Below are 25,422 nucleotides of genomic sequence, written 5' to 3'. Positions count from 1 at the left end.
AGGAAAGAGGAACCAGAATTAATGAAAATAATTACAGTTCATGTAAACTGTTTCACACATGATACACCTTAGAAACCTAGTTTTCAAAGTTGAAGAGGTAAAAGTTTGTCATTTAAATAAGCAGCTTGCAAATACATACCATGAGAAAGATGTTTTATTTAAAAGAGCTGAAAAATTACTAATGAAGTGACCTACTATCCTCCATTCATTAGGTTCTTAACTGTATTGAATACTTTAAAAGTTACAATTAGATTTGTGCACAATTTTCCAACCCTTTATTTGAGATGGACTCTTTCAAAGAAGCTGCACTAACCTAACATTTAGGATAGATTGGTGGCAATTCTTCAAATATCTATAAAGTTTGTGCATCAATGTGGAAAAGTATGTTTTACCATATCTCTTAATGTTGAAATCTTTACGTGGCAAAGGATTGTTTAAAATATCTATGATTTGGAAGACAAGATGTAGGAGCATTTTCAAGGACTGAGTATTGAGCTGGCTTTTACTTGGGGTTCCTCCCTCTTAGTTACAGCTCAACTGAACACAGAGACCTGCAGACACATCAACTCTGGTTAGGACAACTTTATTTTTCCAAGCTTGGTCAATGTGTAGTGAGAGTGATTTGGGTAAAGGCCCAAACCACTACTTTACACTGGTGCAGAGGCCCCAATTATACCATTTTCCAAAAATCAACAGCCCACAGGGGGGGAGGGGGGAGGGGGGGGGAGGGGGGGAGGGGGAGGGGGGGGGGGGAAGGGGAGGGGAGGGGGGGGAGGGGGGAGGGGGGGGAGGGGGGGAGGGGGGGAGGGGGGAGGGGGGGGGAGGGGAGGGGGGAGGGGGAGGGGGGGAGGGGGGAGGGGGGGGGAGGAGAGTTGTTGGGTTACGGGTATAGGGTGGATACGTGGGTTTGAGTAGGGTGATCATTGCTCGGCACAACATCGAGGGCCGAAGGGCCTGTTCTGTGCTGTACTGTTCTATGTTCTATGTTGCGGCCACTGCTTTTAGCAAGAGTTTGAATGCTTGTTACTGCTATGTTCTAAAAATACATGTTTAATGGTTAATAATGATTACTGGGTACACTTTGTACGATTAGTCTCAATCCACAATAATCTAATTTATGTAGAACTATTCTGGTGTTATCCTAGCTATCCGGTTTTAAGGGGTCTCATCTCAAGACACCCCCCTTTCACGAGACACAATTTAAAAAAATGAATTTCCAGGAGTTACTATACACAAATTAAAATTAATTGCCCTCTGTTTTTATGCAAACTTTATATGCAGACTTCTGGCTCGCGGCAAATTTTCAGCTGTTCAGACACAAAGGAACATCAATGAAGTGCTAAGTTCTTTCCAAATTTCCCTTTGGCTGCAATAAACAGGATCAGATTAAAACATTTGTCTTGCTCATCAAGAAAGTAAATTTTATCACCCTTTTTTTGAGGTATATTTTAGGGTAGCAAGATCAGCAGCTAGACTGCAGTTATCATTTGCAACATCAGTAATGATGCTAGAAATCTGCCAAACAACAGATAGTAAATAACTTGGGCTTGTTTAATACATATTTATTTGTAGCCAAGTCTTGGATAAAATGCCTGGAAACAGTAGATTCATAAAACATATCAGTATTTTAGACTGCCTGGAAATCAACAACATGTTTAAGATCTACATTGGAATGAGGAAATAAAATTAGGCAAATAAAATTCTCATTAAATCATCTGACATTTATTAAAAGTTACATATAAATGGACTGGCAGTGTTTTGTTTTTTTTAAATAAAAGCATTCCCATAAGCAAAACCTGAGAAATTGTCTGGGATTTCCATCACTCCAAGTACATAGTTATAAAAATAGACAAATAGCTAAAAAAAAATGGGAAATAAAACTTTATATAACCTCTGATTTCACTTAAAATAACTTAAGTGTTGTAAACATATTGTATTTCTGGGATTTACTGGTTTGTGTTCAAATTTCAGTATTCAACCTTTAACCAGGAATTCAAACTTACTTACTAGCGCCACATTCACATATAGGTGCTTTCGAGGGGGATATTTGGGAGAGGTAGCTGAAAATTTGAATGGGGGAAGGAATGAAGTGCGGCGGAATAGTGTACTAGAAATCATCATTCACATATGCCTTCCCCAAGAGATGCTTGGCCTAGCAATGTTTTCAGTGAGGTTCCAGACACCATGGATTTTCCCGATTATGCTGTGCAAGGAAGAAATTGGAAAACGTTTTCAGACACTGGCTCAAGACTTCCTCAAGTTTAGAAACGGATTGGCATCCGATCCTATGAGCTACAATAGGTGGTGCTAAAAATTCTTAATTATATGCACCATTCAAAATGTTTATAAAATGACAAACTTTCAAGGGAATTAAAAGTTCCTACTCTTGCCCTGCAATATGCTGCATTTAGATACAGGCTAAATTTTAAGCCATTCTACAATTGCCTATTTCAGGCTTAATGGACAGTGCAAACGAAGTAGAACAGATTCAAATTCTGATGTATCCATAGAATAAGGGAGTGTGTCATTGAATAGAAAGAACCAGGTAAAGGATGAATATGGAAAGAGAAACCTGCACCATTACCTTTCCAGAATTGGTCAGTGAGCCCTTTTCCCCCAAAAGGCAGTATGCTTGAATCTTAAACTAAACTTGAACACCTTAAAATCCAAAAGATAAAGTCTTAAATAAATTGTTCTGAAATTAAAATACTTTCAAAAGTAGTATTTGTCCAGTAGGTTTGATCTCAATATCTTGCTGTTCTTTGGGGGGGGGAAGCTACAGTAGTCAGTCTTCCATCAGTGCGACCTGCAAAAAATTCGAAACTGAGCTGCACTGTGTAATCTTCTTAGTTTTGAGCCAATATTAATTAGATTTCAACCAGTTGATTCTTGTTGCTGTGGAGCATCAATATGCATATGTGTCAGTGCCAAAGTTTGTACTTGTATAAGATGATTATCTACTGCAAATGGATGTGTATTAAGTGTAAAAGATATTTTTTTTTTAAGTAAAAAGGCTTACAAATAGCATTAGTAGACCAAAACAGCAAACAGCCATAGAAATATTGTACACCAGGCCTCAGAACTAGCTACAATGCAACCTAGGCATGTTTTTGTAGCTCCTCGGATAGCTTTAACATGGAGAATCATGTTGGCGCAGAAGGCATCATTGTTTTTTTGTGAGGTATATCAACAATTGTCTAAGTTACAACAGGTTTATGAAGGTACAGGAAGTACTGTACTGCAGCTTCAGGTTACAATACACTATTTAAAAAAGCAAAATATATTCCATCAAAACATTACATGCCTAAATATGAAAATAAGTACAACAGACTAGGCTTTGCGAATACAAGAAATATTAGCTCTTTCAAGTGCAAATAAAATGGCAAAATTCCAGGAGGATGGGGAAGGTGGAAAAAAGGAAAGTCGGACTGTCTCTACTCTGTTGAAAAATATATTAAAGGAATTCTGCAGTGCTAATCATTCAGCAAATCTTTATTCTGGACATAATGGTACACCTGCTGCCCCAATGTTACTTCACCCTACCGCCTTGCTTTAATTACACAATTTTGTGAATACATTTCAAGTCTATAATGATCGACAGGGCAGAAACTTCAACCAACATCATTAGTGGACTACCCAACATGGCCCAATTCAAAATGTCATAAGTGGAGTGTGTTAATGGAGTTGAGATGGGGGCATTAAATTCCATAGTCTTAAATATTCTGACTTTCTTTTTTTAAAGATAGAAATTATTTTTTAAGCATGATATACTTCAGACAGTTCCCACTTGATCAATGCAGTGAGTTTTGAGACAAATCCTGCAATGGTTTTGAGGTGATCAATGCTGCCTCAAGAAATGGTGAAAATTAAGTTAACCCTTCCCAAATGTACTTAAACTAGAAAAATCAGTTGAGTCCAAGTGATCAGAGCTGCTCAGTCTTCTTAATTATAATTCTTATGATGTCCCAAAAAATTTTTCCCAATGCCAAAGCGTTCAGATTACAAAAGTGTGAGCAAAACAAGTGAGGAAAAAAAAACAGCATGGAGTTTAGTAATTGCAGTAGTCAACATGGTCCAACAGATCACGGTGCTGGCTAGTGGGATACTGAGCTTTGCATTTAGGACATTCCAAGAAGCTTTCGTCAAGGTGATTATTGGATTTTTGCAAAGGCAACCTGTCTTCATCGTCACCATTTCTGTACAACACTGGCTGTGAGAGGCGGATGTCATGTATTTGCTGAAACAAAAATGTGTATTTTTAAAAATCAATTATTCAAATGCGTATAAATAGCATTTCAGCAGAAGCCAAGTATTTAACAAGTTTACAGTTAGTCTCACATTGAAAGAATGTACAATCTGGCTTAAATTAATTGAAATAAAAAAATAAAAAAACCATAATTTAGCATTTTCTGGTCATTTATGGGAAGATGGTGCCGTAGAGGTAATGTGATTGGACTAGTAATTCTGAAGCCCACGATAATGCTTTGGGGACATCAGTTCAAATCTCACCAAAAGACTTGTAGAATTTAAACACAATAAATTAATAAAACTAAATCTGGAATTGAAAGTTAATCTCAGGAATGGTGACCATGAGTAATCGTCATAAAACTCATCTACTTCACCAATGTCCTTTAGAGAAGGAAATGTACGATCCTCACCTGGCCTACATGTGACTCCAGACTCTTGCCCTCGGAAATGACTTAACAAGCTATGCATTGCAAGGTTTGGGCAACAAATGCTGGCCTTGCTGGCGATTCCCAAATTCCATGAAAGAACAATTTTTTATTCAATTTACTTCAGTAATTTTGAGAGATAAATTTAGAAGTCAAATTGTACAAGCTAAATATTGTTTAGTGTACAAAGCAGCTTCAAACTTGCAAAATATTTTTCGGTTGACCCACCAACTCAACAGGGAAAATAGGAGCAAATGCTGTTAAGAAACATATTAGAGAAAGTCATACATTCCAATGGAACAGCTGAAAAGAAAAGAGAATCAGAAGATTCAAATTCCAAGTGGTTACAATGAATAAATACTTTCTCTTTCCTGGTATTCTTCAAAGCTGGATAGAAATTTAGCCAACTTTCCTAAGTAACATAAACCTGAAGCAGTTGCCATGTGAAAACGACAAACTGTGCTGGACACAAAATGAGAAAGGTTGAAAAAATATAATTGTAGTGATTACATTAACTTGATGCAGAAAGTCAGGTTGTTTGTAGCATAATGGCTAACAGGTTCACAAAGAATTGGAGAGAAGTCTCGTGTTTACACCTGAAAGAAAACGCTGCATATAAACCTAAAATCAGTCTTAATTTTAGCTACTGAATAGATCCCATATATAGCTTGGCAGGTGCTGAACAAGGTTGTCCATGAGTTTCTAACAGATTCCTAAAATCCACTCTAAAGGGCCCAAAGTTCAAGATAACATTCATTGCAAACACATCATGTCTTCTATACAGTTTAAAATGTCAAGATCAAAAATATACATCAGTTGCACAATTAATTATGCAAAAAGTCCTGTCAGGATTAATAAATGATAGCAAATTAATATTTTACCACAATTACTTTGCAAATTCTTATTAGAATAGCATCTAAAAGCCTGGTGGAAAATGTGGTGGATGAATAGTGCTCACAAAAAATGATTAATCACAACATTAAAATTAAGACAAATTGATTCCACCACAATTCAAACTGTAGAACATCGCGTATCAGGATGTAGAACACAATGTAGATGAACTGTGGTCTTTGATTATCTACCAATTCTTTATGTTCCTACTTAGGTAACATCTGGTGCATGTCTCTTGATGTTTCTCTCACTGCCTACCAGATGCGCACCTAATATATGAAAATCTAATACATAATCTTTCCAATAGAAATTATTCAAATAAATTAACTCATTCCTTACCGTATTCTCCAGTCTTGTGATCTGCTCTCGTGCCTGATTCAACTCTTTCAAGACTTTCTGTAACTGATGTTGCAGCTTTTGATGATCGTGTTTCTCACTTTCAAAATCTAAAGTGAGGTTCTGCATCTATTAAAGATTCAAAATGTGGTTGCATAAAAGTAAATCAGTAACTTCACAATGAAGCTAATACGCAATAAAGCAGCAGAGTTTACGCATGATTTCTTCTGTTATATCTTGCCAAAAGGCAGATAATTAAAGTCATCCAAGGACGAAGAAAAAAAGCTATTGAAAAAAAGCCTAAAATAGGCACAGCCGCAGCAGACTTGGGTGATCTAGGTGAAGGCCATCGATAATAATCATTGCTGTGACCTGTGTGGCTTGTAGTTTTGTGCTGCAGACCCAGATGCAATAGAACAGAGACCCACAAATTTCATTCATGGAAGAGGGGAATGATACCAGCTTCTGTGAATATTCTCTCTCACATCAAATATTAACGTCACCGTCAGAAGTAAACCTGGAGCGAGACCTGCTACACGCCCATATTATTTCAGATGACAATTTGAATCCCTCATGCTGGAATAGATCGGCCAATAAATTTATGAATAAGGTTAGGTTATTTACAAAACACACAGCTACAGCTAGATAGTGAGGTCAGTTCAAATAACAGCAGTTTTGAACCAGTTTGCAAAAGGGTTAAATCGACAAACTGGTCAGTGGGCTTCCTTTAAACTAATTCCCTTATCAATGCTTTCAAACAATGCTCTTGGATTTACATCAGCCTCCTGATCTATTTTGGAAAGGTTTTTGTAAGACGTGCCCAACCACTCTCGCGTCACAACTTGCTTCCACATCTGCAGTGACCAGGTCGACGCCATGTTGAAGGCATGTCAAAATGTGAGAAATGCCTTTGAGAAATTACTTAACCAACAAGCTACACTTCGGCATGTCATCTAAAAAAAAAGATTAGCCGTGGAATAATCATGAAGATTTGGGAATATGTTTTGGTTTGGAGAATAACTAGAGCATACAAGAGCATAGCACAAGACAACTGCAACAATACTATGTGTTAATTTGGTCCTGATGGTTGCTGCAGCCAAGAAAAACTCCACAGAGCAGTCAAGAACTAAAAAATGATGGTTAACCCTGCATTTGAACTTGTATTAAATGAACCAAGCTTTATTTGGACGTCAGGAATAGCAACACAGATAGTGGAAGCAGGGTGCAAAGTATCAACTCCTTATACAGAATTCAGCAGTTCTTGAGCTCAGGGTACAAGCAGACAGGTTTAACCTCCTAACTGTGTTTGTAAACACCCTTTATTGAATTCCTCGGAAGCCTGTGTTTCTCTCCATTATGCAAACCCAACTTATTGCCCCTGTTTGGGTAATTGCAATGCTTTCGACTAGGAGTAGAATTCTCCCACATTGAGTCAAAGTGCTGTAGCAAGGATGGGAATGTGGAGCAATTCCCACTGCAGAAGTTGGCTGAAAAATACGCCAAATCTTTCAACCCTGGTCTCATTAATTATAGACCTGGGTGTTTCACACCGTATTCAGTGGCTGCTTGGGCCTGTATTGTCTGTAGTCCGCCATTGTGTTCACGTGTCACATTGAAAAGGCTTCCAACATCACTGACCCACTATTCAAACAAGAAGCTGGACCTCTTGAAAATGAAGGCAGATCTCCGGGAGCACTCAGACTGGAAGGTGGACCTCTTCCAGGTTATCTAATCTGGAAGACTCGCCTACAGTTGCTCCCCCGACCTACTGCTGTGGTCCAGGGTTCAGAGTCGATAGGCGGCTTACATCCTGAACTCAAGACCTCCTCAGGCATTAATGGAATGCAAATGAGGTTCGTACTGTCTTCTGGCTGGTTTTCCAACTCGTCATAACAGGCACCAGCAAAAGATCCGCTGTAAATTCACACCAGTTTAAAACCGATTATGGGCCTCCCGCCATATTCTCTCACCATCAAACAGTTTGGGGGAGGGCTAGATTCCATCACGTCTTGGAAGAATTTTGCCCTGGATATCATTCATGAGGCCCTTTGAACTTTTTCCAAAATTTCTACACCATCTACCACATGAGGGCACCAAAATAGGATATATCGAAGTCTTATACAGGCTAAAATCTGTTTTATTTTGCATTGTCCAAGCAATGCAATCCAATTCTCCAAAGTTTCTACACCATCTACCACGTGAGGGCACCAAAATAGGATATATCGAAGTCTTGTACAGGCTAAAATCTGTTTTGTTTTGTATTGTCCAAGCAATGCAATCCAATGCTCCACTGTTCTGAAAAAGAGATCACTGGTCTGAAATGTTAGCCCAAAGACATATTTCCACAGATGCTGCTTGACATGTCGTGCATCTCCAGCTTTTGTTTTTATGATAAATTTCCAGCATACTAGTTCTATACTAGTTTGCTTTGTACTGTCCAGTATTCTATTTGTTTTAATTATCATTCAATGTATTTGTCATGAAACATAAAAGAATTATGCCCAATTACAATTAGACTTATTCAGGCACTATTAATCAGAATTCTTTAATTCAGACAATTTTCTAGTTGCACTTCTTTATTTGACTTGCCAGCTTACAGTGGGACTGTGTTGACTTTTTCTGAAGCCATTTGTAAAGTTATGAGTTTTGTGGTTCAGCTTGTTTGCTGAAAAGCATGTTTAAGAAAAATAAATTAAAATGTAGATCATTTGTTCTTCAAATAGGAAGATAATTGGCAATGCCAGCAGTTATGCCCCATCCTTAATTGCCCTCGCGAAGGTGTGGTAAGCACCTTCGTGAACCATTGCAAAATATCTGGCTTGGGTGAACCTGCAGGGTGCTCCAGGATTTTGATTTTTTTTTTTAAATTTTCATGGGATGTCAGCATCACTGGCAAGGCCAGCATTTATTGCCCATCAGTAATTACCCATCACTGAGTGGCTTGTTGGCTATTTCAGAATCAACCACTGCTGTCGATCTGGAGTCAGATGTAGGCCAGACCATGTAAAGATGGCAGATTTCCTTACTAGAGGACATTAGTGAACCAGATGGGTTATGACAATCATCAATACTTTAATACCAGAATATTTTTCTTACATTTAATTTAATTTAATTCCATCATCTGCTGTGGTAGGATTTGAACTCAAGTCCCCAGAGATTACCCTGGATTTCTGGATTACTAGCCCAGTGACAATACCACTACACCACCATCGCTAGTTAAATCCAGGGACAGTGAAGGATCAGGAATGTAGTTCCAAGTCACAATGGTGTATGAATTCGAGGGGAACTTGCACTGGTGGTGTTCTATTGGGCAGCAGAGGTCATGGATTTGGGAGATGTTGTCAACGGAGCCTTGATGAGTTGCTGCAGTGCATCTTGCACATTTTACAAACTGCTGCAACTGTGCATCAGTGATGCAGGGGTTCCAATTAAGAGGGCTGCTTTGTCCTGGATGGTGTTGAGCTTAAGAGATTTGCTGGAGCTGGAGGGACTATTCCATCACACTCTGACCTTTGCCTTGTAGATGGTGGACAGGCTTTGGGGAGAGTTACCCATTGCAGAATTCCCAATCTCTGAGTTGCTCTTGTAGCCACAGTATTTATGTAACAGTTAGGTTTCTGGTTAAATGGTCATTTCTAGGATGTTGGTGGTGGGGGATTCGGCACTGGAAAGTTCAGTCAATCTCAAGGGGAGCTGGTTAGCTTGTCTTTTGTTGGTCAATGCCAAGAACTTGGTGGCAACTAACATTTGAACCATACATCAGTCCAAACATGTATGTTGTCCAAGTCTTGTTGCATACAGGCATGAACTTCTATACTATGAGGTGTTGCTAATGGTACTGACCACCGGGCAATCTTCAGTTAACATCCCCACTTACAACCTTATGATGCAAGGTCACAAGCAACTGATGGTTGTTGGACCCAGAGAAGCTGCTGCAGCAATGTCCTGCAACCGAGATGACTAGCTTTCAATGACCACCTTCCTTCGAGTGTTTACCCCTCAAAACCCGTCGATTTCAATGTATCTAGGGCTCCTTGAAGCCACACCATGTCAAATGCTGCCTTGATATCAAGGGTAGTCAATTTCACCTCAACCCTAGAATTCAACTCAGTCCACATTTGGACCAAAGCATTTAGTTCACATTTGGAAGGACAGCACGGCAGCACAGTGGTTAGCACATTTGCTTCACAGCTCAAGGGTCACTGTCTGAGCAGAGGCTGTACGTTCTCCCTGTGTCTGCGTTAGTTTCATCCATGTGCTCCAGTTTCCTCCCACAGTCCAAAGACGTGCAGGTTAGGTGGATTGGCCATGATAAATTGCCCTTAAGTGTCCAAAAAGGTTAGGTGGGGTTACTGGGATAGGGTGGAGGCATGGGCCTAGATGGGGTGCTCTTCCTGGGGGCTGGTGCAGACTCGATGGGCCAAATGGCCTCCGTCCACGCTGTAAATTCTATGATTAAAGCTAAAAATAGGTCTGGAATGAATGTCTCTAACGGAACCAAACTGAGATGGGTGGCAAGTGCTGATTGATAGCATAGTTTTTTTTTTAAATTTAGAGTACCCAATTAATTTTTTCCAATTAAGGGGCAATTTAGCGTGGCCAATCCACCTACACTACATATCTTTCGGTTGTGGGGGCGAAACCCACGCAAACACGGGGAGAATGTGCAAACTCCACACGGACAGTGACCCAGAGCCGGGATCGAACCTGGGACCTCAGCGCCGTGAGGCTGCAGGGCTAACCCACTGCACCACCATGCTGCCCCGATTGATAGCATAGTTGACGACACCTCCCATCACTTTGCTGATGATCAAGACTAGACTGATGAGCTGGAAATTGGCTAGATTGGATTCATCCTGCTCTTTTGGGACATGGCATACCCGGGTAATGTTCCACAGTCAAGGAGATGCCAATGTTGTAGCTGTACTAGAACAGCATGACTAAAGGCGTGGCATGTTCTGGAGCACAAGTCTTCGATACTACAATTGGGATGGTGTCAGTGCTGATTGTCTTTGTTGTATCCAGTTTAGTTCAGTTGACTAGACTGCAGAATGAGGCCAACAACTTAGGTTCAATCCCCATATCATCTTTGGTTACTCATGAAGGCCCCGGCTTCTCAACCTTGCCCCTCGCCTGAGGTGTGGTGACTGTCAGGTTAAATCACCACCAATCAGCTCTTCCCCCTCAAAGAGGAAAAGTAGCCTATAGCCATCTGGGACTATGGCGACTTTAGTTACTTAACTTACTGTATCCAGTGTCTTGAGCTGTTTCTTGACATAACGTGGAGTGAAAAATTGACTAAAATGGCATCCTCTGATGGTGGGACCTGATGGGGAAATCAGAGATTCATAATCCACTTGGCCCTTCTGGTTGACGATGGCTGAAAATGTTGGCCCGCGTTGTCTTTTAAGGTACTGGACTCTGCCATCATAAAGGATGGGATCGGGGTGAGCTGGCAAGATGGATACAGAACTGGCTAGGTCATAGAAAGCACAGAGTAGCAATGGAGTGATGCTTTTCTGATTGGAGGGCTGTGACTAGTGGAGTTCCGCAGGGATCAGTGCTGTGACCTTTGCTGTTCATAGTACATATAAATGATTTGGAGGAAAATGCAACTGGTCTGATTAGTAAGTTTGCAGACGACACAGAGGTTGGTAGAATTGCGGATAGCGTTGAGGACTGTCAGAGTATACAGCAGGATTTAGATCGTTTAGAGACTTGGGTGGAGAGATGGCAGATGCAGTTTAATCCGGACAAATGTGAGGTAATGCATTTTGGAAGGTGTATTGCAGGTAGGGAATATACAGTGAATGGTAGAACCCTCAAGAGTATTTTTTTTGATAAACAATTTTATTGAGACATTTTGGCATAGTAAACAACAACAATACAAAACAGTGCGCAAAGAATAATCAACATAGTGCAAAGAACAGCTCTCTTCCCACCAGGACCGCCTAACTAACCCCCTAATCTACATTGCCCTAACCCCCCCTCCCGCACCCCCTCCCCCCGCTGACGGTTAATTTTCCACGAAGTAGTTGATAAATGGTTGCCACCTCCGGGCGAACCCTGACAGTGACCCCCTCAGAGCGAACTTAATTTTCTCCAGACCAAGAATGCTCGCCATATCCGATAGCCAGGCCTCCGACTTCGGGGGCTTTGAGTCCCTCCACGCCAGCAGAATTCATCACCGGGCTGCCAGGGAAGCCAAGGCCAAAACACCAGCCTCTCTCTCCTCCTGGACTCCCGGGTCCTCCGAGATCCCAAAAATTGCCACCTCTGGACTAATCACCACCTTTGTTTTCAGTATCCGGGACATAACGTCCGCGAATCCCTGTACCCCGAGTTTTGGACAAGCCCAGAACATGTGGGCATGGTTTGCAGATCCTCCCGCACATCTGGTGCACCTATCCTCCAGTCCAAAGAATTTACTCATCCGGGCCACTGTCATGTGGGCCTGGTGGACAACCTTGAATTGAATCAGGCTGAGCCTAGCACATGTTGCAGTCGCGTTTACCCTGCTCAACGCCTCCGCCCATAAGCCCTCTTCTATCTCACCGCCGAGCTCCTCTTCCCACTTCAGCTTCAGCTCCTTGGTCTGCGTCTCCTCTTCCCCCCCCTAAGTTCTTTATATATATCCGAGACCCTCCCCTCCCCCACCCATCCACTGGACACTACCCTGTCCTGGATCCCCCTAAGTGGCAGGCATGGGAAGGATGGAATCTGTCTGCGTAGAAAGTCCCGCACCTGCAAGTACCTGAAATCATTCCTTCTCTCCAGCCAAAATTTCTCCTCCAGCGCCCTCATACTCGGGAATCTCCCTTCTAAGAACAGATCCCCCATCCTCTCACTCCCAGCCATCCGCCATGTTTGGAACCCACCGTCCATATTCCCCAGGGAAAACCAGTGATTGTCGCAAATTGGGATCCAAACTGATGCTCTCACTTCCCCACCGTATCTTCTCCATTGGCCCCAGATCCACAAAGTCGCCACCACTCTAGGGCTGGTGGAGTACCGTGCCAGCGGGGGCAGCAGGGGAGCCGTAACCAGGGCCGCCAAGCTGGTGCCCCTGCACGAAGCGCCTTCCACCCGCCCCCACACCCATCATCCACTTCCTTATCATAGCTATGTTGGCAGCCCAGTAGTAATTACTAAAGTTTGAACCCTCAAGAGTATTGGAAGTCAGAGAGATCTAGGTGTACAGGTCCACAGGTCACTGAAAGGGGCACAGGTGGAGAAGGTAGTCAAGAAGGCATACGGCATGCTTGCCTTCATTGGCCAGGGCATTGAGTATAAGAATTGGCAAGTCATGTTGCAGCTGTATAGAACCTTAGTTAGGCCACACTTGGAGTTTAGTGTTCAATTCTGGTCGCCACACTACCAGAAGGATGTGGAGACTTTAGAGAGGGTGCAGAAGAGATTTACCAGGATGTTGCCTGGTATGGAGGGCATTAGCTCTGAGGAGCGGTTGAATAAACTCGGTTTGTTCTCACTGGAATGACAGAGGTTGATGGGCGACCTGATAGAGGTCTACAAAATTATATGGGGCATAGACAGAGGGGATAGTCAGAGGCTTTTTCCCAGGGTAGAGGGGTCAATTACTCCTCAATAATGGTGGCATAGGTTTACGGTGCGAGGGGCAAGGTTTAGAGGAGATGTACGAGGCAAGTTTTTTTTGTTTTTGTTTACACAGAGGGTAGTGGGCGCCCGGAACTCGCTGCCGGAGGAGGTGGTGGAAGGAGGGATGATAGTGACATTTAAGGGGCATCTTGACAAATACATGAATAGGATGGGAATAGAGGCATACGGACCAAGGAAGCGTAGAAGATTTTAGTTTAGACAGCATGGTCGGCACAGGCTTGGCGGGCCGAAGGGCCTGTTCCTGTGTTGTACTTTTCCTTGTTCTTTATTGTCTGCGATGGAGCATTTGAGCCATGAAGAGAGGTGGATATGCTGGGGTTGTTTTTTGTTTAAGGGTCTCATCTTCCTGTTAACTACTTAATTGTCGACTGCCATTCTTTACTGGATGTGCCAGGACTCCTATGAAGAACATTACATAGCCAGGTAGGTTTTTACAAAAATCCAGTTGTTTCATTGTCATTAACAATGAGATTTTATTTTGACATTTAATTTAAATCCTTTGGTGGGATTTGAACTCCAGTTGCCAGAGCATAGTCCATATCTCTGGATTGCTAATATAGTATTACCACTATATCTGTATCTGCCTGCTTTTATACAAGAGCATCTTTTGACTGACTTAAGAAAAGCAGTTCATACTGGCTATCTTAAACAAACTTGCACGTGTTAATTTGAATTCAACAACCACCACTATTATTACATATTTAAAACAGCATAGTTTCGAGACTATGTGTATATCAAAATGTTACACAAAGTAAAGCAAATTAGACTTTCAATTTACTGTTCAATAAACATAATTAATATGTCAGAAAATTAGGGTGGCATGTGGCACAGTGGTTAGCACTGGGATTGCAGCGCTGAGGACCCGGGTTTGAATCCCGGCCCTGGGTCACTCTCCATGTGGAGTTTTCACGTTCTCCCCATGTCTGCGTGGGTTTCAACCCCACAACCCAAAGATGTGCAGGATAGGTGGATTGGCCATGCTAAATTGCCTTTAATTGGAGAAAAAATAATTGGGTACCCTAAAAAAAATTTAAAATATGACAAAATGTGCTTATTAAACTATTTAAATAGTAAAGTTAGCGCTACAATTATTTAAACACTGATCTAGTCACAATGACTTTCTGTTCTACAATTTGGAATGGTTGTTGAACTACCTTTGGTTTACGTGCAGCCGGTTTATTTGATTGATTATCATGCTGCTTTAATGCTTCAGTCATTACCATGTGACACATTGAGAGTATTTAGTTTAATCATTTTCTAAAAGGTCGGATTACAAAATTGCTCCGAATAGGTTTACACAGCACAACAGCTGGCTGTAACCCTACTGAATATGGCTACCATCTCTGATTATTTTGGCCCATGTCGCAGAACCAATAACGCGAGCAGAGGTTCACAGAATGTGTTTACTCAGGATTCCCTTAAAAACATAATTATTTTGCTTCAACTGGTTATTCATTCCATCTTGTCTGCGAGTTGGAAAAAATAAAAGTTATTCAGTCTAAACCCACTTTCTAGTTATTAATCTGTGGCCCTGTAGGTTATGGCACTTCCAAGTACATATCCACGTCTTTCTGAAATGCACCACGGGTTGCTTTAACATCCATCCAAGCAGTAATTTACAGATCTCTACCATGTACCGTGGAAACATTTTCCCCATAACTCTCCTCTAATCCTTCTACCAATTAATTTGTACCTATGCTCCCAGTTATTGGTTTCTCTGCTATGTGAAATAAATTCCCTCTCACCTTTCAATCCAGGCCCTTGAATTTTATATACTTTAATTAACTCTCCCCTCAGCCCCCTCCATTCTAAAGAAAAGAACAAAGCCCCAGCCCATCCAATCTTTCTACGTAGTTAAAATTCTTCCTTTCTGGCAACATCCTCTAGTGCGATCACATCCTATTGTAAAGCAGTGACTAGAACGGTGTACACTACTCTAGCTATGGTCTAAATAGCAATTTATACAGTTCTGACAAAGCTTCCCTGCTTGTATTCTTTGCCTTGGTGAATAAAATAAAGTATCCCACATACCTTCTTAACCACTTTATCTACCTGTAATGCTACCTTCAGGGAACTGGGAACATGCAACTGTCCCTGCTGACCCTTCTCAGTGTCTCATCGTTTATTGATCTTATTTGCTCTCCCCAAATACATTGCCTCGCACTTATCCAAGTTGAAATTTATTTGCCACCTTTCTGCCCACCTGAACAGTCCATTGATACTTTCCTGATCTCATTTTTAATTTCATCCTTCCACTTTCTATAATCCTCTAGATTTTGTTTTTGCAGCATTGAGTTCTCAATTTGACAGAAGCTTCTCTTTTTTTTTTTGAAACCTCATCCTACACATGGCTCTTTGACATCCGTAAAAGTCTGGATTTGGCAGTTCCATTCTTTTTGGGAACATATTTGTTTGGAACCCTCTCTCGCACCTTCTCGAAGACCTGCCACTGCTCTAAACACGGATTTACTTTCAAGCTGCTGTTTCCAGTCCATCTTTCCCAAATCACATATAATGCGAGTAAAATTGGTCTCTCCCCAATTAAGTCCTTTGTTTATTTTCTTTGTTCTTTCCCATAACTGCACTAAATCTAACCCGGCCAGCACCTCACTCTTCAGTCTTCACTCCTCAGCTATAGTGGCCAACCTGGAATAGACCTTCTTTAAGGTTACAGCTGAGCAATTTGAATTTATGACTTCATATCTCCGAAGTTTAATGATATTTCTATATTTGTTAATATACATTATGTAAGTAACATCAGTTTCCATTTGTCTACGAACCCCTAATCCACGGGATTTCCAAAGTGCGGGTTGTGACCTGCGGATGGGTCGTGGAGCAATCATTCACCCCAATCATGGGAGAAGAATGGCGGCCACTACTATCTTTTACATGAGAAGGAAATGAGACTGTGTGCAGTATTCCGGCCAAAAGTAGCAGCAGTGAGCAGGTCATACTTCCTGCACACAAGTATATGTATGTGGTTTTGGTGCCAAATCACAGTGGAGAGTTTCTTCCATTTTCTAGCTGCTGGCAAACAAGACAAGATGAATAGGTTTCTTACAAGAGACAGGCAAAGACACAAATAGGCAGGGCCTACTGGCCAGCATCTCACAAGTAAATCTGCTGGAGACTGCTGCGCAAGAGAGTCAAGGGCAGGACACAGCAGTGGTAGTGTTAGCTCTGTAGAGAGCTCCAGGGCCTCTGATTATTAGTCTACAAAGAAGAAACTTAACTTGGGAACGAAGCAGAAGAAAGATGATTTCTTGAGTTATGCTTTTGTCAAAGAAATCAATGATAAGAATGGTTTTCCTGTGACAGCGTATTTTATATAAAATCGAGTTATCCAAGTTATCACCCGCTAAACCAACTCGATACATTGTCTTGCTGCCATTCTGAGGTTATTCTTGTGCCAATGGAAATAATGATGCAAAGCCCATGTGTGTTATACGCAGGGAAGTTCTGGCAAACGAGAGCAGAAATTTCAGATTTTGAAAGAGAAGTGATGCGTGAAAAATCCTTTTGCGTTTGAGACCCCAGAGTCAGTTAATAACTGACAGCTGTGTCCAAATTAAAAGACTACGCTGCTGGACCGGACCCGTGAAAGCACATTGAAAAACATGCCAAAAGCCCATGAGGTGGTCAGCATTCTGGAGTAGAATCTCCCAGGACAATCCAGGTTTTGAGTAAAACAAGCATTTTGTTGCTATTGTCCTTCACGACAAAGTAAATGTGCGAGGTTGAATTTTCCGTCCTCACAAAGATGAAGATGGAACAAGGAAACTAGCTGAAGTCTTCACCTCATATTCACACTTCCCTCTCCTCCTGTGAACCTGGTTGAAGTGAGATCATGAGGACCAAGCAGACCATTGCCCCCCTTTCGCAATAAAGGTTAAGCGAGTATGGCAGGTATCGCAAAGGTCGGACGCTGTGAGTGGGGTAGGTCGGCCAATTGACAAAAGTGGGTCCCTGGCAAGAAAGTTTGAAAAACACTGTCCTAATCACTCCAGAACTTGCAACACGAGGAAAATTTGGTGTTAAATTACAAGTTCAAAATAATAGTTGGGAAAAAATTAGAACTAACTTAGTGAAGTTACAGATACTGTAGCTGAATTCTTTACTGAAATGTTTGAGAAATATTCTAGTTATTTTTGATTTCGGACAGCAAATCAAAACTCAGTGTATTTGGGCTGTTTAACAAAAGCACTGTTCCATTGCCATACCTGTTGTTCCATCATTCTATTTCTGGTCTGCTCTTCTTGCTGATTTATAGATGACTTTTGAAGGAGCTGGATCTACAGAAACAATATTTTAAAAATGTAACTTGTTAAACAAATGTTTCAGGTTGAGTAGTCTTGAAACACACATCAGTACTGGGTTCAAGTAGAACCACCCAAGAAGCGACCAAGGATATCTTGGATCTGCCGATGGCCTCCACAGCAGCATATACTGTTGCTTTTTAAAGCATTTAACTGAAGCTCTATTATTAAGTAGTCAACAAATGAAAATCTGAAACAATGGCCTGGTAATAAAGTGATTCCTAAGACTCTGCGCTGAGTCATTAACATATTGGAAACCATCTTGATGAGCACATTAATAAGTTCTGTTATTAGGGTTATTCACCTCAAACAAATGCAGGCTCATTGTAGATATGTTTTGAGCTTTTTAAATTAAAGAATTAAATGGAAAAGATTTGAAGATATCAGAAATTGATTGTGGTAAAATGACAAGTACAGCCTTCCTAACTAAATATGTAGTGCATTTAAATCCTGTGTTAATGGGCTCCTAAATTTATGCACCATAGCCTCCAAATCCATTTGGGGATCATTCTGCACCACTTTGTTTAGTTGGCCTTCTAATCGATGACACCTCTGTACCGCTTTAATGTTCTTCTCTCTCATTAGCATGATTTTTTTCTTAAAGTGGACTGCATATCCACACTTCCCACATCAATTTGATATGAGGAAACAATTCTGCTCAGGTGATTGGCCCTCAGAACAGACAATGAATGAATGATTGCCAGCTTTTTACTGGCAAGTAGTGTATCACAACAACAATCACTAATTGCTTTTGGAACATGTTTCTAAGCCGATAAAAAATTAGCATAATGATCTTACTTTTAGTTTTAGATTTGTTAACTGCGCCCCATCATATTGTGTTAGGAACCCATCTCATAAGCAAATCAATTGACTGCTAAATTGACTGTTTAATGTAGAATAATCATTTTTGATAACAATTTACAAAATACTGGAAGTAATCTTACATGTACTTTACTTATGAATGCAGACATACATTTTAACATTATTCAATTATTCTTACTTTCAGAAGATTCTCATTTCACAAGCAGGCCCCATGACAAGTTCCTAGCTCCAAATACGATGATGGATTCAAACACCAAACAAAATTATAAAGAAAGAACGTCTGGGGATATTTTTCACCCAGAAGTTAATCAAGCTGTGGAATATGTTACCAGGTTGAAGCAAATAGTAAAAAGTTTTCATCAGGGTGCATTTCTGCAGAGATGGGATATGGAAACATTGAGAGAATGTGTAGTTAGAATTTCTGAAAGAGAAACTGGTTCATTTAAGGTCCATGCTCAAAGACCTTTGGGCAGTGATTCCCAAACTGTGGATCGCAACCCCCAGTGGAAACACAGAGATAGTATTTGGGGTCACAAGCACCGCCTCCTTCAAGGCATCTACGTTGACTATGAAGAGGAGACTACCCAGTCAGGAAGCACTGGCAAGGCAGCCCTTTACCCAATGAATTCTTGCTCCCAAACAAAGGGCAGATGGTGATCTCAAAGTGCTTTTTAACCTAAGAAAACATGTTTGACAGCAAGTGTCAAGCTGGTCCAGGGATATTTGTGTGCTGACGGTGCAGTTAGAGACCAGCAACTGTAATACAATGACTGACAACACTTGTAGTATTACTGTTATCCGGAGAGCAATAAAAATCCAGAGGACATGTGGCTAAGCCAGGAAGGCGAGTGGTACTTCAAACTTGCCTGTGTTCCTGCTCCCATCTGCCTGATGTACAAGGTCCTTACCCAGAGCTGTGCCACTGCTTCGCAGTCACTGGTAACAAGACCAAAAGTGGGAAGACGGCCTGACTACAGATGAGCGTTGGAGCAGGGGGGAATAAGGGCTTCACCGTCTTCTTTTACCAGGACATATGGAGAGTTTGGTTGAAACCTCAGTGGGCAGGAACTGCCGCATATTATGTTTTATGCCTGTTCAGAACTGCTTCATTGAGTTGGGAGGAGCATAGCTCCACATTCAGATAATTTACTCAGCTCTAAATTAAATAGATTTTATTTTAAAGCTGCATTATCTGCAGCAGAACCCACAGCCTCTAGAACTACAAATAGGCCTCACGGTAGCATGGTGGTTAGCATCAATGCTTCACAGCTCCAGGGTCCCAGGTTCGATTCCCGGCTGGGTCACTGTCTGTGTGGAGTCTGCACGTCCTCCCCGTGTGTGCGTGGGTTTCCTCCGGGTGCTCCGGTTTCCTCCCACAGTCCAAAGATGTGCGGGTTAGGTGGATTGGCCATGCTAAATTGCCCGTAGTGTAAGGTTAATGGGAGGATTGTTGGGTTACGGGTATACGGGTTACGTGGGTTTAAGTAGGGTGATCATTGCTCGGCACAACATCGAGGGCCGAAGGGCCTGTTCTGTGCTGTACTGTTCTATGTTCTATGTGTGTCATTTGAAATCCTCAGTACAAAATTAAAACTTTATTTGACCTGTTGATAAATGTGTGGTCATGGATTTCTACAAGGTATTTTAAAAACATATTTTCATATTTATTGGAAGTATTATATGACCTATAATATGCAAACGTTTAATTGTATAGTGAATTTACATATGCTGATTTATTACCAATTTGAATTTAGCTGGAATCATATTAATTTTCAAGTCTTAAAGTAGGGTCATATTGAAAAATAATTTGGGGTACTTTGGCAAATGGGTGAAGACAGCACGGAATGGTCCGACAGTCCAGATTTAGTGCACAGTTTTGACGTTAATTGCCGATTACCATGATTTGAACATACTTGGTGATGAACTAAACCTGCAGGTATCTGTTTAAGTGCAGATTAGACATTTCTTTGTGTAGTAGTGGGCTCCTTGGACTGTGGAAATGTTAAATGTTCTGGCGAACGCACAATGCGTTGGAGGTGCTACTGGCAGAATTCCAGAGGAGGATGTAATTGCATCCAGGAGGTGGGGGTGGGAGGAAAGGATCCACCTTGTCCTTCTGTCCCTTTCTCCTGTAGCAGTTGGCGCTACTCCATCAGGTCTCCTCCCATTTCTTGACCAGAGCAAGATGCCCATACACTTTGCCTGGTGGTTCTTAGAAGTATCTCTAGCAAGATGTAGCAGCACAACATTTACTTTTTAGGTGAAACCCTCATCAAATTTCTGATATGTTGCTCAAGTGTTAGTGCAGTGTTCCTTAAAGTCTCCACGTGTTTCCGAACCACAGGTCCAGCAACAATGAGCACAAAATTACAAGTATTCTTTTTGAAGTACCATGTGAAATTGACATCAACACCACGTTTCCACCAAAGTAGCTGATCACTGTTAGGAGGGGAAAGCAATTGATCTCCTGGCCAAAATGCCATAAAGTTTCTTTGATGGATACATGCAGACACTTGTAGCAAACACCCACTTAACAAACCTCTGGGCACATGTTCCTGGAACTGGTTTAAATTTTATCAAGATAACATCATGCACTAAACACAGGCTAAACTAGCAGTTCAGCTCAAGCTCTCATTTGGCCACCTCTATCGGCCAAAGTATTTTCTGAAAGAAGTCTGTCGCTGATAGACGGGAGACCTGGGGGGCCCAATTGGGCTCGGGAGGTGATAGACGGATTGGGGGCGATGCAATCGGGTAAGGCCCCAGGACCTGATGGATTCCCAGTGGCATTTTATAAAATGTGTGAGAGTGTGTGAGAGAGAGTGTGTGAGTGTGTGTGAGAGAGAGAGGGAGTGTGTGTGAGAGAGAGAGAGAGAGAGAGAGAGAGAGAGAGAGCGAGAGAGAGTGTGAGAGAGAGCGAGAGAGAGAGAGCGAGAGAGAGCGAGAGCGAGAGCGAGAGAGTGTGTGAGAGAGAGAGAGAGTGTGAGAGAGAGCGAGAGAGAGCGAGAGCGAGAGCGTGTGAGAGAGAGGGTGTGTGAGAGAGGGTGTGTGAGAGAGAGTGTGTGAGAGAGAGTGAGAGAGAGAGAGAGAGAGAGAGAGAGAGCGAGAGCGAGAGCGAGAGAGCGAGAGCGAGAGAGCGAGAGAGAGCGAGAGAGAGCGAGAGCGAGAGTGTGTGAGAGAGAGAGAGCGAGAGCGAGAGAGTGTGTGAGAGAGGGTGTGTGTGAGAGAGAGAGAGAGAGAGAGAGAGAGAGAGAGTGGGAGAGAGAGAGAGAGTGTGTGAGAGAGAGTGTGTGAGAGAGAGAGTGTGTGAGAGAGAGAGTGTGTGAGAGAGAGAGTGAGAGAGAGAGAGAGAGAGAGAGAGAGAGAGAGAGAGAGAGAGAGTGAGTGAGTGAGTGAGTGAGTGAGTGAGTGAGAGTGAGTGAGTGTGTGAGAGAGAGAGAGTGAGAGAGAGAGTGTGTGAGAGAGAGTGTGTGAGAGAGAGTGTGTGAGAGAGAGTGTGTGAGAGAGAGTGTGTGAGAGAGAGTGTGTGAGAGAGAGTGTGTGAGAGAGAGTGTGTGAGAGAGAGTGTGTGAGAGAGAGAGTGTGTGAGAGAGAGAGTGTGTGAGAGAGAGAGAGTGTGTGAGAGAGTGAGTGTGTGAGAGAGAGTGTGTGAGAGAGAGTGTGTGAGAGAGAGTGTGTGAGAGAGAGTGTGTTAAATTCTGTCTATTAGTTTATGTGGTATATTGTTTATAGTGAAAAAGACCAACAAACAGGGGCACAAATACTTTCCCTACCCACCTTCAGCAGTGGAGACAACCAGAGCAATAAGAAATAAGTGCATTGATACATACACATCACTCCCTGCCACCTACCTCTACCAAACATACATCCAGATGATAGAGAAGACCAGTCATGTATTACATGCTCAACAGCTCAGGTGCATTACTCCAGGGAATGCAACTGTCAACCTGGGTTAAAGGGGTATGCATAGACAGTGCAATTCCATGCTATGAAATCTCACATTAAAATATTAGTAGTATAACTATAGCACAAAAAGTCAGGTCTGACCAACATTTTTTTTTTTTTTTAAACTGAATTTTTACCTGGTACAACAGGTCAGCTGATCTTTTTTTCTCCTCTTCATATTGGACTGCTACGTTTCCTAACTCAGTTTGAAGTTTCTGGATTTTTTCAGCTGAGCACTTCTTTTCTTCATCAGCTTTCCACTTGCTACAACCTTCTGCCTGTAGTTTGACATTTAGGGCATTGACTTCCAAGCCCTTCTCTTCATAATGCTTTTTCAGATCAGAAAGCTCCAATTTAAGTTGATTTGCAAGGTCACGCTGTGCTTCAAAATCCTTTTTAGCAGTTAAAAGAAGTCGGTCATAGTATTTCTGTTTATCTTCCAGCAGTTGACCTGTCATGAACATCAAACATGTAATTTAAGTCTGAGGTGCATGAAAAAGAAACTTTAAAAGCAAGGTTCTCATCGTCACACATACTAAAATATCTATTAAAGCCACTGTCCTATATTACATGTATCCCTAGACTAAAACGTGAAGGAATATGGTGTGAAAAATAGATACTGAGGGGAGATTAGAATTAGTCTAGCTGGTGATTATAGGTATAAAGCAAGACAAATTGATCCAAAACTTGAGACTCCAAGTAAACTGAAAATATTAGAGATAAAACTGCAAATAAGTCAATTACTTGGTACTTAATTACTTGGAACACCATCACCTGGAAGTACACCTCCAAGTCACTCACCATTCTGACATGGAAATAGATCATCGTACCTTCTCTAGCTCTGGGTCGAAATCCTAGAACTCCCTCTCTAACAGCGCTGTGGGCATACCCGCATCCTATGGACTGCAACGGCTCAAGAAGGCAGCACACCACACCTTTTCAAGGACAATTCGGGATGGGCAATAAATACAGCAAGCCAGCAATGCCCACATCCCGTAAATTATATTTTGTTTTTAAAGTACCAAACTTGAATATTGCTGAAAAGAGAAAAATGTTGCTGAAGCTTCTAATCTTGCATCCATAAGGACATGTCCACAAATACCCAATTTCAAAGAGTCACAATTTATACTCAGAGAGAAAAGGCTAAAAAGTCAATTCTGATTAATTTATCCATGACAATGCCTAAGCCACTGGGAACCCATAGACAATAGCCTATGGTTCCCCATTACTCTCCCCATGGCTAGCCCTCAGCCATAGTTGACTTGTCAACCAATCAGCACCCGTTGACTTGTCAACCAATCAGCACCCTCTTCTCGTGTAGTGTAAATTATGATTGTCTGAAATTGGGCATTTTTGCATTTGTCTTGATGAATGCAAGACAAAACATCTAAGTAATATGCCTCTCTTTTCAGCAACAATAATGTGCGATTGCTTAAACATCAGAAAAATAACTGAGGACTTGTGTCTCTACCCTAATTTTAAGAGAACAGAAGATTCTTGAGACTATTAGAAGCAAGGTGTGGAACCCAGATGTTACTGTACATGCCGGTGGAGGGCTCTGATTGGGTGGTTACTGAGCACATATAAAGAGGCACTTACTGTCACAGCAGTAGAGAGGGGTCAAGAAAAATATACCTGTAATGCTTCACTGTTGTTTATTTATTTTTCCAATTAAGAGGCAATTTAGTGCGGCCAATCCTCCTAACCTGCTCATTTTTGATTTGCGGGGGTGAGACCCACACATATGGAGAGAATGTACAAACTCACACGGACATCGATTCAGGGCGGGGATTGAACCCAGGTCCTCAGCACCGTGAGGCAGCAGTGCTAACCACTGCGCCACCGTGCCACCCCGTAATGTTAATAAATCTATTCCAAGTAAAGACGAGATCTGGTTTCTTCCTTCATTAACTGGCTATCAAAGAGAATTACAAGCAGGGCATTTCAAGTAATCTTTTTATAAATGGGTCTAATATTAACCCAAGGACAAATTAATCAAGTGAAACCTCACAGGAAATAACAGGGCAGCAATTCAGATTCCAGAAACTCATAGGTGTGAAAGTTCATTGATTTGTCCCAAATCGTTTGGGATATTGTCTCATTATTGATGGGAAGTTATGCATTATTTAAAATTATACAGTTGTGAATTTTCTTTGAAATAGATGCTGCAGTTCACATTCCCATTTGACGAGAAATGTGCCATATGAAATAGAAAAAAAAGGTTAATCATTTTAGGACAAGATAAGCCTGCCTTTCCACACAGGTTACAGAAAAGGCCCCATCTTTCATGTACATGCCAAAGATGCATTGAAGATGCTGTGTGATGTTACACATGGTTATTTTGTTTGTGTTAGAGGAATGGCGCAGCTCCATACCTTCCACTTTGGAGTCACAGCGCTGATTGTTTTGTTGCTCCAGTTCAAATATCCTGGCCAACAGCCCCCTGACGTAGGCCTCCCGTTGTTGGTCATAAACTAGCCACTGCTGGTTTTTCTCGAGCGCCTAGAAAACCGAAAGCATTAGTTATTTATGGCATGCATTGTCACTAACATATGTATTTTGTTAACTTAAAAAACGCGGCGTACACAAAAGGTCGTTGGATTTAAATAAAAAGACTGAGATTAAATAAAATTAATCCAGTGGTCGGCATTTGAAAGAAAAGATCAAACTGCAAATGATACTTTATTGCTCTTGCAAAGGCTGACCGGAGGATGAGGAGAGATAGCTTAGCAAAGTTGCAAAAAAAAAAAATCATGATGGGAAGGATTAATATCTTGTAACAAATTTGCAATTTAACTGTA

The 25,422-nt window shown here is 41.5% G+C and overlaps 1 protein-coding gene across 1 annotated transcript in view; it reads right to left on the bottom strand.

Moving 5' to 3' along the window:
- Positions 1-1,700: 1,700 nt before the first annotated feature.
- Positions 1,701-25,422, bottom strand: part of cep55l (centrosomal protein 55 like) — a 35,636-nt gene continuing 11,914 nt past the window's right edge. Inside the window, exons 4-8 of the mRNA XM_038821926.1 lie at positions 24,997-25,123; positions 22,759-23,072; positions 17,759-17,830; positions 5,904-6,029; positions 1,701-4,237 (exon numbers count right to left, since the gene is read on the bottom strand). Of these exons, the coding sequence (XP_038677854.1) occupies positions 4,049-4,237; positions 5,904-6,029; positions 17,759-17,830; positions 22,759-23,072; positions 24,997-25,123 (828 nt within the window). The 3' untranslated portion in view covers positions 1,701-4,048. The remainder of the gene's footprint in view (positions 4,238-5,903; positions 6,030-17,758; positions 17,831-22,758; positions 23,073-24,996; positions 25,124-25,422) is intronic.

Source organism: Scyliorhinus canicula, chromosome 16 (genome assembly GCF_902713615.1).
Source record: "Scyliorhinus canicula chromosome 16, sScyCan1.1, whole genome shotgun sequence".
In the NCBI taxonomy this organism is placed as follows: Eukaryota; Metazoa; Chordata; class Chondrichthyes; order Carcharhiniformes; family Scyliorhinidae; genus Scyliorhinus; species Scyliorhinus canicula.
This window is presented reverse-complemented; position numbering and strand designations above follow the sequence as displayed.